The 12,722-nt window shown below is 38.1% G+C and overlaps 3 protein-coding genes across 3 annotated transcripts; all 3 read left to right on the top strand.

Annotated features, from left to right (window-relative positions):
• Positions 1–1,858: 1,858 nt before the first annotated feature.
• Positions 1,859–5,596, top strand: LOC101297283. The gene is made up of 9 exons (XM_004287190.1): positions 1,859–2,019; positions 2,127–2,308; positions 2,632–2,813; positions 2,908–3,192; positions 3,276–3,334; positions 3,429–3,465; positions 3,560–3,631; positions 4,562–4,889; positions 4,988–5,596. The coding sequence occupies exons 1-9, from the start codon at positions 1,914–1,916 to the stop codon at positions 5,363–5,365; spliced, it is 1,629 nt and encodes a 542-aa protein (XP_004287238.1). The 5' UTR covers positions 1,859–1,913; the 3' UTR covers positions 5,366–5,596.
• A 1,852-nt stretch (positions 5,597–7,448) lies between these two features.
• Positions 7,449–9,075, top strand: LOC101297575 (uncharacterized methyltransferase At2g41040, chloroplastic-like). The gene is made up of 7 exons (XM_004287191.1): positions 7,449–7,536; positions 7,634–7,710; positions 7,824–8,046; positions 8,211–8,407; positions 8,494–8,605; positions 8,684–8,782; positions 8,947–9,075. The coding sequence occupies exons 1-7, from the start codon at positions 7,504–7,506 to the stop codon at positions 9,073–9,075; spliced, it is 870 nt and encodes a 289-aa protein (XP_004287239.1). The 5' UTR covers positions 7,449–7,503.
• An 801-nt stretch (positions 9,076–9,876) lies between these two features.
• On the top strand, positions 9,877–12,683 carry LOC101297868 (uncharacterized methyltransferase At2g41040, chloroplastic-like). Its single transcript, XM_004287192.1, has 7 exons — positions 9,877–10,063; positions 10,172–10,278; positions 10,385–10,607; positions 10,714–10,907; positions 11,035–11,146; positions 11,666–11,770; positions 12,354–12,683. The coding sequence occupies exons 1-7, from the start codon at positions 9,920–9,922 to the stop codon at positions 12,483–12,485; spliced, it is 1,017 nt and encodes a 338-aa protein (XP_004287240.1). The 5' UTR covers positions 9,877–9,919; the 3' UTR covers positions 12,486–12,683.
• The last annotated feature ends 39 nt before the right edge of the window (positions 12,684–12,722 follow it).

Raw genomic sequence — 12,722 nt, forward strand, 5'->3', positions numbered from 1 at the left:
AACGAATAAATAGAAATGAAATATCTAACGGGTCATATCAGAAGTTTTAAGTAATAAGATTATTTGTCATTCATCCAACTCCATCACTATTGTAGACGCAATTCTCATATGCCATATTTCATGTGATGGTAATCGTTTGATGCAACAATCCACATGCCATACCAAACGGCTACACATAAATATAGACAAAATAGGCTATACATACGGTCCTAAAAATGAACAAGTTCATCATGTACTGGTGTAGTATGAATGGTCATGTAAAGAACCCTACAAAAGACCATTTGGTGACCACAAGGGCAGATCCAGCCTCTTGTGGGTGGGGCTCAAGCCCAACCAAAGAAATTAGGGGAAAAAAAAAAAAAACTAGGTATAGATATACTTTTTTAGGTGATATATCATATATGCCCAGCCACCAAGTGACCAACCCAACCCACCCAACTATCCAACATATTACCCAACAACCCAAGTCCATAAATCCACAATCATCACTCATCCACCAAGTCAACTTCCTTCACCGAATGAGTCCTTCAACTTAAACACTAATAGTCTAAAACACGTATGACCTCACCTGCTGTTCCCCTCCGCCTCCAGCCCTCCACTCACCTATCCGGCTATCCCTCTTCCCCTCCGCGGCTCCGCCTCCACTCCTCCACGGCTCCACCATAATCTCCTTCTTCCCGGCCTCCTCCGATCCTCCTTGATAGTGACGACTCGCCTCCGGTCCTCCGCCTCCACTCACCCACAGAAATTAGGCATAATCTCCTTCTTATATAGAATATGAAATTGTAAGTTCTGGTTGAGCTCCTACACTTTGCATGGTTGTACTGGAAAAAAAATTTTGCCTTCGACCAAAGTTCAAGCCCACCCCATATTTAAATCCTTAATCCGCCATTAACCACAATTCGTTGCTTTCATTTTGGCTTTTGTTTTACCATGTAAATCAAATATCTTGCTACATTAACGTACAAGACTTTAGTACTCGTAATCAAGTAGAAGGTCAAGTTAATAGTCACGCGTTTCAAATTTCTTCTTCACTAAGATAGTCTAGATGTAGCTTCAAACCAATCATGATTTCAACTAATGGTGACCAATATATCTTAATTAGCACTACTACTCAATTAATATAATTTCTCATCCACCACAAATATAATCATGTATTTCCCAACAAACTATCTATAAATATACGGCAAGAATGGTGAAAGACCAAACGGTATTTGTATGCAAATATATAATCAGGTAATCTAAAATATACATTTTTCCTAAAATTTTATATGAAACATCTATAATCTTCATTCTTTTTGTCATATATCACATTTCCATCAAAGTACCACAACTCTTCAAAAAAGGTATGGCCGATACTAACGTAAGTTTGGTAGATCTGAGGTCTTATTTTTTAAAATTATGAGATTTCTCGTAAGTAGTATTACAGACCGATCAAAGTATAACCTCGAATGTAAATGCAAAACACCGTAACCGACAAATCCGCACATAAATAGACAACTCAATTCTACAACTCTAAAAAGAAAGGCAGAGTATAATTCATCTCAAAAAATCTAAAATAAATTCAAATAAAATAGAAAAATAGTAACTTGAAATTGAAAAACTGAAAAATGAATTAAGAAAAAAAATGTCTAAAAGGGCATTATTGTAAGGACAGAAATACCGACAGAGAATATAGATAGCAGTCTTGACCGACTAAGTCCCTCTCTCTCTTTTTTTTTTTTTTTTTTGGTACGAAAAGTCCCTCTCTCTCTCTGCCACTCTGTTTCTCTCGCACTCGCTTAAACACAAACAGACGCTTCCCTTTCCAAAACCAAACCAACAAACGTGGCTTTCCTCAGTTTCGCTTTACCTTCTTCACATTCCCCTCTTCCTTCTTCTACCCTTTCACTCTCTTCAACCCAGAACCCAAAATGTCAACCTTCACCTCCAAAAAACTGCTCCTTTGTCTCACCCTCTTCCTCTTCATCGCTCTCACTGCTGGAAACACTCACATTTCTCACACACTTCGAGGCAAAGGTACTTTCTTGAAGAGTTTCGCTTATGTTCTTGTTCATAGTGTAATTTTCTTAGTGTGTTTCGCTTATTTGTGTGTTTTGTTTTTGAATTTTGTTGGTTTGGTGCAGATGGTGGTGGTGGTGTTGAGAGAGGTGTGGTGGGATTGGACACAAGAAGGTCTCTTGTGGATGAGAATCTGCAGAACTCGTCTCTGATTCTGGCGGAGGAGAGGACTCGCAGGAGGGACCCTCTTGATGATTTTCACAAGTACACTGGTGGTTGGAATATCAGCAATGATCATTACTGGGCTGTGAGTTGTTGTAATCTTTGTATTGTTTTCATTTCTGGGTTGTTTTCTGCTTTTGGTTTTGTCATTTGGGTTTCACTTTGATTATGAATAATTGTGTAGAAAGATAAAAACTTGGACTTTACATGTGTAACTGAATTGTTGATTTGCTTTAGAGCTGTTGTGGATGTGTAGGACCAATTATGAACTGATGGACTTTGTTGGGTTTTGCTGATATTGTGTGGGGTCTTTTGTTTCTCATATCCTGCTTCTTTTTATGTTTGTGATTGAAATAAATGTGTTGAATTTGTTGTTGTTTTAATGGTGATGGTTAATTTGTGGTGTAGTCTGTTGCTTGGACTGCGGTTCCTTTCTTTGTTGTTGCTGGTCTGTGGTTCGTGATCTTTGGGCTGAGCTTGACGCTTATATGTTTCTGTTACTGCTGTTGCCCAAGAGAGCCTTACGGTTATTCTAGAACAGCCTATGCGCTCTCTCTCATATTGCTGATTTTCTTCACTGTCGCAGCAATGTAAGTTCTCTCTTGCTCTCTCTCATACTCAGGGGAGTAATGTCTGTGTTCATATGAACTGATGGTTTCTTTGAATGCTTTATGGTCATTCTAGTGTTGGATGCATTGTGCTGTACACTGGTCAGGCAAAATTCCACAGCAGTACAACAAAGACACTCAATTATGTTGTGAGTCAGGCAGATACAACTGTTGAGAACCTCCGGAATTTGTCAGGTTATCTTGGTGCAGCTAAGCGGATTGGAGTTGACTCTGTCTTTCTGCCATCAGATGTTCAGAGTAACATTGACACAACTATAACAAAACTCAACTCTGCTGCCACTAAACTCTCTAATACAACTGAAAAGAATTCGAAACGTATAGACGATGGACTTGATAGCATGTAAGTAAATCCTACAAGTTATTGTTCCGTGGACTTCGATCACAATGCCTTGGATAACATTTATGTTTTGCTATGTTTCACAGAAGACTGGCTCTCATTGTCATTGCTGCTGTTATGCTCTGTTTGGCTTTTATTGGATTTTGTAAGTACTTTTCTTTTCTTTTGATCAGAGGTAAAGATTTTGGAGATCGGACTATTAGCATCAAATCATTCTCTTTTCTTAATACTTGTTGCAGTATTCTCAGTTTTGGGGATGCAGGCTTGTGTATACTTGTAAGTGAATATCTTGAAACTTTTCTTTTTATTTCATCTCTTATATAATGCACCTTAAACATTTATCAAACAAACACTTGCAAACTTTATGCAGCTTGGTGATTTTTGGATGGATTCTTGTTGCGGGCACATTCATTTTGTGTGGTATATTTCTTCTCGCCCATAAGTAAGTAATAATTATGACTACATCTAATATTAGTTTACATATGTATTGGATTTTCATGTTGCCCTTTATTTTTAGATGTTAATTTCATCCTGTTAGATATAACTAAATGACTTCATTATGGTTTTAGATTCTCTATAGTCATCAGACCTATTAGATAAAATTCTGATACATAAATGATTCTGGGAGATAATATTATTCTGTTCTTCTTTTAACATGTTCTTTTAGAGGCGAATGTTATAGACTCCAACTAAGTATATTAGTACCTTCAAGTTTAGCTGCATAGATGCATCTTCATGCATATGTATCGTGTTTGAAGTTGGACATGCATAACTGTTGAAATCGGATAGGGCTTCATTTCCTTGCACATCTGTAAAGTGCAAACAAATTGAAGTATTCAAATTATTTGACAGTTGTTGAGTATGAAGAGATATTTATGTGTGGAAGCTGTACCTTATAAGTTCTCTCAGAGACTGTTGTAGATACTACCTCTCATTTGGATACACTGGATATAAAATTTCATCAAAGAGTTTTTATATAAACATATTAGGGGCTTATCAATTATGCTTTTAGCTCACTTAAATATGTCTCTTTTAAAGAGAGATAAAAAAAAAGAGGAGCATTTCAAGTCTTTCGAGTGTGTTTGGTTGGATAGAAAGGCTGCTCTTAGATATTCTGTCCACCTAGAAAACTGCACTAGATTCAAGGAAAATAACAAATTTGAAGTCATTTTTTTAAGCTGTTCCCTTCTGTACGTTCTTTAATAACTGTATCCAAGTTCATTTTTGCACTATAATTGCGTACAGTTGGGTTGTTGACGTTGGTACTAGAAAAGGAAGTAAACCTCTTTGAACTTTGAATGGATGAAATAACTTGTGGAACTCATGACTGTTCCATTTTCTCACCATCTAACTTGTTTTTGTTTGTGCGTAGTGTGGTTGCAGATGCATGTGTTTCCATGGATGAATGGGTTCAGCACCCCACTGCCCATACTGCTTTAGATGATGTACTCCCTTGTGTTGACAATGCTACTGCTCAAGAGACCTCATCACGCACCAAGGATGTAACCTACAAACTTTCGAGCATGGTAGACAAGGTCATCAACAATATCTCAAATCTTAACAATCCACCACCCCAACTTGGACCGATATATTTCAATCAGTCTGGCCCTCTATTACCTGCTCTTTGCAACCCATACAATGCTGATCTCACTGATCGAAAGTGTGCCCTTGGTGAGGTGGAGCTGCAGAATGCCACACAGGTACTGTTATTGAAGTATGCTTTATTCAGTATCTACAGGACTAGTAATGTTTATGTCAGCATCATAAGTAGTAACGTACTGAACTTTGTTTTGAGCAGGTGTGGAAGAGTTATGTGTGTGAGATTAATACGGCAGGCATCTGTATAACCCCTGGACGGTTGACTCCCATCTTTTATGACCAAATGGAAGCTGCAGTAAATGTGACTTATGGTTTGTATCGTTATGGTCCATTCTTGGTTGATCTGCAAGACTGTACGTTTGTCAGGGACACATTCTCCAACATAAGTAGCAGGAATTGTCCTAGCCTTCGGAAACATAGCAGCTGGATCTACATTGGGCTGGTAATGGTATCTGCTGCTGTCATGTTATCATTGATCTTCTGGGTAATCTACGCAAGGGAACGAAGGCATCGCGTGTATACCAAGCAGTTTATGGAAGGCACAGGGGGATTCCAAGTGCAAGACAAGGGTGCCTAGAGATTCCATGTTTCAGTGAATCTTAAGAGGTGTCTGTACATTATGTCAGTTATCTATAGGCTTGATTGCTCGAGTAAGAGACATGGTAGTAGTATTGTTGAGCTAGCTTCATCCCTTGCGGTGATTATTATTAGAACTCAGTGAGATATATTAGTAGTATTTTGGAGCTAGCATTATCCCTCTGTGATTATTGTTTCTCTTATTGCCAATGGAAGCAGAGTTGAGATTGATATGATATGCTTTTTACTTTTTCTAGAATGCAAAACAGGCTAAATGGGTAGCCCAAACCCAGAAAGAGCATGAGCATATGTTTTGAGAAGAGTGTTGCAACTTTCAAGGAAGCTGTAAATGTGTGAGAGAGGTATGGACTATGGAGGATAGGTGACATTTACTTCATTCTCCATTTGAAGCTGTAATGGTGCACTGCAGGCAGAGAAAATTCGACCTTGAGTTTTCAAAATGAGCCGTAATAGGAATTTATGGGGTCCAATCTCCAAAGAGTTATGAGCCGTAATAGTCCTTCCACTCCTTGGATATTCAAGCCTTTCAGAGAGGTAGATATCTACTTGTTCTTATTCATACCAAAAGTGATCAAGGACAATCATGCTGAACTTTTCTCACTTAAACCATGATTGTATGCTTTCTTATTCTCGTACCGAAATGTGATCCATGGTTTTCATGGTGGATTAATGCATCCAACCTAGGACAGTAATCAGAACAATCCAAGGTGGATTACCACACAACATCACATTAATTCCATGTTCTAGTTTTGTTCGACTGATTTTTGCCTCTAATGTTGGTAGGCTATGTAAATGAAATGTTAACAACTCAAATATGGTGTCTGCCAAACTTAATAAAAGCAAATAAAAGAACGAATCATTAACTAGTTCATGATTTAAAGAGTAATATTTATGGGGTAACGATGTGAAATAGCTCATCAGGACTTCACTGATACCGATCCTCATCCTCTAGTTGCTCCTTAAGCTTCTCTATATGGTACTGAGTAGTGAGTTGTTTGTTCCTAAGTGATTATTTGATTCCAAGAGGTGAGTTTTCAGTCTAATATGACCGGCTTGGTTATATACCATAATTACTGATCATAAGGTTTGATTTATGTTGCAGAGGATCCGTCAAACTAATACCCATTTGACGGAGGAAGAGCTTGAGGACTTATGTACATCCTGTGGTCTCACCAACTATTCTATCAAAGTGCAGCAATCTTTCATATCATGTTTTCTGCTCAGAAACCATGAGTTAAGTTCTCAGAAACCAGAATCGAAGACTAGGTTTGAGCCATTTAACTACCATTTCTCTGTACATGGATCAATATTAGATTCTTGTTTTGTTATGTGACCAAGAACATAGTCTCTTGGTTGATTTTATCCTCTTCATTTTGGGTTCATAACTTCATATATGCTTCTCTGGGTCAATCTCTTATGGGCTTTCAATGAAGATGTATTGGAAGAGTGAGCAGTTGGACAAAATCAAAGATTAGAGGAGAGGATCCGTATACAAGATAAACATGCATTTTCAGACGTGAGAAGTTGTCATACAGCTTCACACAAAAGAGCTTGGCATAGAGCTTCACACGGAAAGTGTTATCACAAAGCTTCACACCGACGAAATTTCATATGCAAACATGGATCCTAAAATTTACTTCCCTAACTACTACAGAAAAAGTAAAAAAGAGCAAGGATTTTTCACTCCTTAGACACTCAAATTAAAGATCTTCAACCAAATTGTTGTTATTGTTTATAGTAAGACAAATGAATTAAAATTGGGCCCTCATTTCCGTTGTCATTCAAGAACTCTAGCTCCTTGCACTACATACTGGTGTTTATTGTTGCGGAGACTCGTACTTAATTACTGAGGTGGTTGTGTCTGTATTTTTTTTTTTTTTTTTTTTAATAGCTGAGGTTGCCATTGCGGCTACAGTTGTTGTGGTTGTGTTTGTTGAAAACACTAATGCTGCTTCGTACATATATACACTACTTGATCACACTCCTTTCTCATTGCCAAAGACAGAAAGAAAGAATCATACACTGCCTAATCCTTGTCAGTTTAAAAAAAAGAAAAAAGAATCATACACTGTAGGACCTTAGCAGCAGCTAGCTATAGCAATTAATCAATCAAACTTCATGGTGATGGCTCCCTCATCTCTCAACGAATCGGTACTGCCTTCTGATATTTTCCTATCACTTGCATTTTCTGTTACATATTAATTAGTCCTAATTTAGAGCATTTAAATTTTGGAATGTTCGAAAGCAGAGCGCAGAAGTTGAGTTGTTATCCTGCCCGGTTTGCTATGAACCACTAACACGAGTAGGCCCTCCTGGTCTAATCCTGTGAGTACTCAAATCAGTAGTTAGTAGTTGATATATTACCGAACAAGGCAAAGTCATTGTGCTTAATTGTATATGATGCTTACATAATTTGTTTCTCTTTTTTTGCTTGGCAGGCAAGCAATTTGCAGGTCATCGTTCGAGTGCAAGAAATGCTACAAGTCTTATTCCAGTAAAAAGAACTACTTGGATCTCACTGTTACTGCTGGATTGAAGAAGTACGTTGAAGCGAAACCAATTGGGACTGAGCTATTTAGGAGTATTATCATGTCATTCATCTATGAAAAGGGTTATCGTCAGTGTTTCAAACGATATGGCTTCCCTGGTCCTGATGAAGAAGTATGTTCTCTCAATTGCTTAACTTCATGATCAATATTTTTCTTAAAATTGCTTCAGCTCTTTATACTTGCCTATTACAGCCAACGTTCTTCTATATGTATGTGTACACTTACTGTACATGTAAGACTGTAAGTTACATGATGCTTTTTATTTCTTGCACACAGTTTAAAATGGCTCAGGACTACTTTAAATCCGCTGAAGGCGGTGTTTTAGTGGATGTTAGCTGTGGGAGTGGTTTGTTCGCGATAAGATTCGCCAAATCTGGGACATATTCTGGAGTTGTGGCACTTGATTTTTCTGAAAATATGCTTCTCCAGTGCTATGATTATCTTATGAGAGACCCTGATACTCCTTTGGCTACGTAAGTTTGTTTGCTGCTCTCACTCCAGTTCTTACAAAATTAGATGTCTATCCTAACAACTGCAAGTACAATTTTAACAAGTGCAGTGATCTCGTTCTTGTGAGGGCCGATGCTTCTAGGCTTCCATTCACATCATGTTCAGTTGATGCTGTCCATGCCGGCGCTGCATTGCACTGCTGGCCATCTCCTTCTAATGCTGTAAGTGATTTTCGCCTTCAAAGTTACTTGCGCGTTCATATATGGTGCTTTTTTATTTAGTTCTCATACATTTCTCAGGTTGCTGAAATCACTCGTGTATTACGAAGTGGTGGCATCTTTGTTGGAACCACATTTCTGCGGTCTAGTCCTTCCTGGATATTCAAGCCACTCAATGAGGTAATATGCATTCTCATACATTACTGGTCAGTGATTTCAATCTTGGCAGGATGGAGAGCTCTTGGTGTTTAACTATTATGAGCTTTTTGAGAAGGATCTGTGCAGGTGAAACTTGTATTCATTCAAATTCTTAGTTGGTTTTAAGGTGTTGATTTGTGTGACAGAGGATTCTTCCCAGCGGGAACTATTTTACGGAGGAAGAAATTGAGGACTTGTGTACATCATGCGGTCTCACAAACTACACGAGCAAAGTTGAGCAATCTTTCATCATCTTTTCTGCTAAAAAACCTTGAAGACCACTAGCTAGCATGTTCATTGGTGTGCCATAACGATGTATAACGGTAAAATAAATTTGGGAAAGTTATATCCCAATGTTTTATTTTCTTGTTTTTCTTGAATGTAAGCTATTTATTCCTATTACCGAAAAGCTGTGAGGATATCATATAGAGATATGCCCTGTTTAATAGGAGTGAGAACAACGCAAGGGACATCACTCATTCCCGTTCCAGATCCCATGTTTTTAAGTTATGTTGTGAGTTGTGACTTGTGAGAATGAAAACATCTACTCAAAACATTGTGTCACGAGTCTTTTAAAAAAAAACATTGTGTCATGGAGTCCATATCAATTTCAAGAATAACTACGCAAATTTGGACAAAATATTTAACAAGATATCTTTTATGCTTCATTGAATCTCTTGATTTTATTGTTATCCAAAAGAAAAATAAACAAAACGATGACAATCTACCGATTAATACTTTTGTTTGAAAACACGTATAAGAAAACCAATAAAAAAAAGATGCACCATCGTTCCTCTCATCTTAACGTAGAGTTTAGTCTTGATTTGTTCAAGAGTGCGCACAAGAGGTTCTAGTTAGCCAGGACAATCTTTTTGCGACGCAATATATTGCAATGCTGATAATATGAGGAGCATATTATACTTTCGTAACTGCCACCGTCTCCATACACTTCCAAAGTTCCGACTCGTCACTCACTCTCTCACCAAAAGCCAAAGCAAAACAACAAAACAGAACACACTTCGCATACACTCACAAACGTATGGAACTCCTATTACTCTCCCCTAATCTCAAAACCAGAAACACAAACAAGAACAAACCACAGCACAGAATCAAATCTTCATGGCCACGACGGCTCCCTCCTCCCTCCACCAAACATTTCTATCCCCAAAACACCCTCGCCTCCACCACAATTCCCATCTCTCTCCTCCTCGTCTCCGCTTCCACTCTCTCCCCATTCGCGCCACTACAATCACTCTACAACAGGTAATACCTTTTCTCTACTCTAAGCTCAACTTTGGTTCATAAAGTTTGAATCTTTAGGAACCCATCTGGTCAAATTTCAATTTTGCTTCATAAAGTTTTGACCTTTAGGAGCAGAGCTCAAGCACCCAGAAAAGTCAAAGCTCAGGCATTGAGTTTCTGTCATGCCCAGTTTGCTATGAACCCCTCATACGCAAAGGCCCAACTGGTTTGAACTTGTGAGTACTATGCTTGCTACCCAGTTTCTGATTAGTTGAGATGAAAAAGGCTGAGGCTTTTTGTGTGATGTTTATTAGTGTTTTGGTTTTTGTGGGTTTTTGGTAGGGAAGCAATATACAGGTCAGGTTTCAAGTGCAGGAAATGCGACAAGTCGTATTCCAGCAAGGACATTTACTTGGACCTTACTGTTACTGCTGGGTTGAAGCAGTATGTTGAGGTCAACCCTGCTAGGACTGAGTTGTTTAGGAGCCCTCTTGTGTCGTTTTTGTATGAGAGAGGTTGGCGCCAGAATTTTAGTAGTAGTGGATTTCCAGGTCCTGATGAAGAGGTATGTGTCATTTGGTTACTGTGTACTAAATGCATATAGTGTCTGTTATCTAAGTTCTGTTTGTGTACACTTTACGAGTTACATGATGTTTTTATGTGCTATGCAGTTTAAAATGGCTCAGGACTACTTTAAACCCGCGGAAGGCGGTCTTCTGGTGGATGTGAGCTGTGGGAGTGGTTTGTTTTCAAGGAAATTTGCAAAATCGGGGTCTTATTCTGGAGTTGTGGCCCTTGATTTTTCAGAAAATATGCTTAGACAGTGCTATGATTTCCTCAAAAGAGATGCTACTCTTTTGGCTACGTGAGTTTTGTCTGCCTTTTTTCTTCTTTACTCATTAGTTTCTCAATGCTATACTGGTATAAGAAAAGAGAGAACTGTATTGGTCTATTCTAACTTAGCTTGTTATAAATTGTTGGAATAAGTGCAGGAATCTTGCTCTTGTAAGGGCAGATGTTTCGAGGCTCCCATTTGCATCAGGTTCAGTCGATGCTGTCCATGCCGGTGCAGCACTGCATTGCTGGCCCTCTCCTTCAAATGCTGTAAGTGTAGTTTGACTTGTTTCCTTCTATTTTTCCTTTAAATTACTTCCTCTTTAGGATTTTATGTTTACTCAGTAGGATGAAAGAAAGTTATGCAATCCTCTATTTACTTGAAAGCAATATGAGATGTGATATGTGGAACTTTGAGAAAAACTTGGAGCCTTTTACCCTTGTTCCTCACAACAGGCTATAGTGCACTAGGCCTCTATCCATGCATATGGTAACATGAACTCTCATGGATAGTCCATGGTCTAGGGGCCTAGTTGGTTCCTGCAGAACATAGTGCAATTATAATAGTATAAAGTACTATGTACATCACAGATATTGGTATATCTTCTGGTGAAAATATTTGGAATCAGTTATCTTACGGTTTGGTGTTAGCAAGTGGGTGCATATATATCCCATGTTTTCTGGCAGAGCTTTCTTTTGCATCTGAACTTTATGATCTCTCAAATCTCTTTAAGTTCTCAATTTCTCTCAACTAATCCATTTACCGTCTTATTTCACATATATTTCCAGGTTGCTGAAATTACTCGTGTACTACGAAGTGGCGGTGTCTTTGTTGGAACCACTTTTCTGCGGTATACTCCAACCACTCCCTGGTATATCAGGCCTTTCAGAGAGGTAATAGTTATACAATGATTACCAAATGTGGTCAGTCATACTTGGGAGAGTCTTTGGGTGGGTTTAACATTACAATCATAGACTTTTCTCAAGTTGGTTTTTATTAATCTTCATGTTGGGACTTTTGCAAATGTTCATCTACTCTGGTTTGGTCTCAATGTAAAACCTGGCTATGTTGATCTTCAATAGGGAGTTTTCATGGGAAGATATATATCCAACTAGGAGTTGGTTTGTCTGAGGAGTTCTTATTTCATGTTGGAGATTTCACATTTAGTAAATAAGTAAATAGCAGTTATAATTGTTGATTGTTATTATATGGTTCAGGCATATTAACTGTCTTCCTGACTGAATGTTACTCACATGCCTCTGTATCTATTACGAACAATTGTGCATAGTACTCCACATTCATTTCCTTATTCTGTATAAACTTCTCAAGAGTACAATAAAAACTAATCCTGGTTTTGATATAGCATTGTATGGTCACTTAAGTGTTTGCAGACTTTGGAGCATGGGTTTTATTAAAAATATGTGAATGGCTTGGTTATAGACCATAAATATTGATCTTAAGGTGTTATTTTTGTAGCAGAGGATTGCTCAGGGCTACAGCTACTTAACGGAGGAAGAGATACAGGACTTGTGTACATCATGTGGCCTCACGAACTACTCGAGCAAAGTTCAGCAATCCTTCATCATGTTTTCAGCTCAGAAACCTTGATACTAGGTTTGAGCCATTTGAATATCATGTCTCCATTACATGCATTTATCATATTTCTTGTTAATTTGTTGTATACGATGTAATATAATTGTATACACATCTGAAAAGAAGAAAACAAAACCTGAAAAGGTGGAAAATCTGGGTAGATGTAAAGTATTATTATGAAACATGAATAAGAAGCACTTCGTTAATGATAGTACCCCAGTGCTTAACATTATCATGAATTCTGTTAGTGGT

Source organism: Fragaria vesca, linkage group LG1, assembly GCF_000184155.1.
Source record: "Fragaria vesca subsp. vesca linkage group LG1, FraVesHawaii_1.0, whole genome shotgun sequence".
Lineage (NCBI taxonomy): Eukaryota > Viridiplantae > Streptophyta > Magnoliopsida > Rosales > Rosaceae > Fragaria > Fragaria vesca.

Bases quoted from the DNA above. Each gene is read 5' to 3' on its own strand.
- LOC101297868 (XM_004287192.1), top strand. From the start codon at position 9,920: ATGGCCACGACGGCTCCCTCCTCCCTCCACCAAACATTTCTATCCCCA. The intron at 10,064-10,171 runs GTAATACCTTTT...TTTGACCTTTAG, and splicing joins CTACAATCACTCTACAACAG to GAGCAGAGCTCAAGCACCCA. The intron at 11,147-11,665 runs GTAAGTGTAGTT...ATATATTTCCAG, and splicing joins GGCCCTCTCCTTCAAATGCT to GTTGCTGAAATTACTCGTGT.
- LOC101297575 (XM_004287191.1), top strand. From the start codon at position 7,504: ATGGTGATGGCTCCCTCATCTCTCAACGAATCG. The intron at 8,047-8,210 runs GTATGTTCTCTC...TCTTGCACACAG, and splicing joins TCCCTGGTCCTGATGAAGAA to TTTAAAATGGCTCAGGACTA. The intron at 8,408-8,493 runs GTAAGTTTGTTT...TAACAAGTGCAG, and splicing joins CCTGATACTCCTTTGGCTAC to TGATCTCGTTCTTGTGAGGG.
- LOC101297283 (XM_004287190.1), top strand. From the start codon at position 1,914: ATGTCAACCTTCACCTCCAAAAAACTGCTCCTTTGTCTCACCCTCTTC. The intron at 2,309-2,631 runs GTGAGTTGTTGT...TTTGTGGTGTAG, and splicing joins GCAATGATCATTACTGGGCT to TCTGTTGCTTGGACTGCGGT. The intron at 2,814-2,907 runs GTAAGTTCTCTC...TGGTCATTCTAG, and splicing joins TTCTTCACTGTCGCAGCAAT to TGTTGGATGCATTGTGCTGT.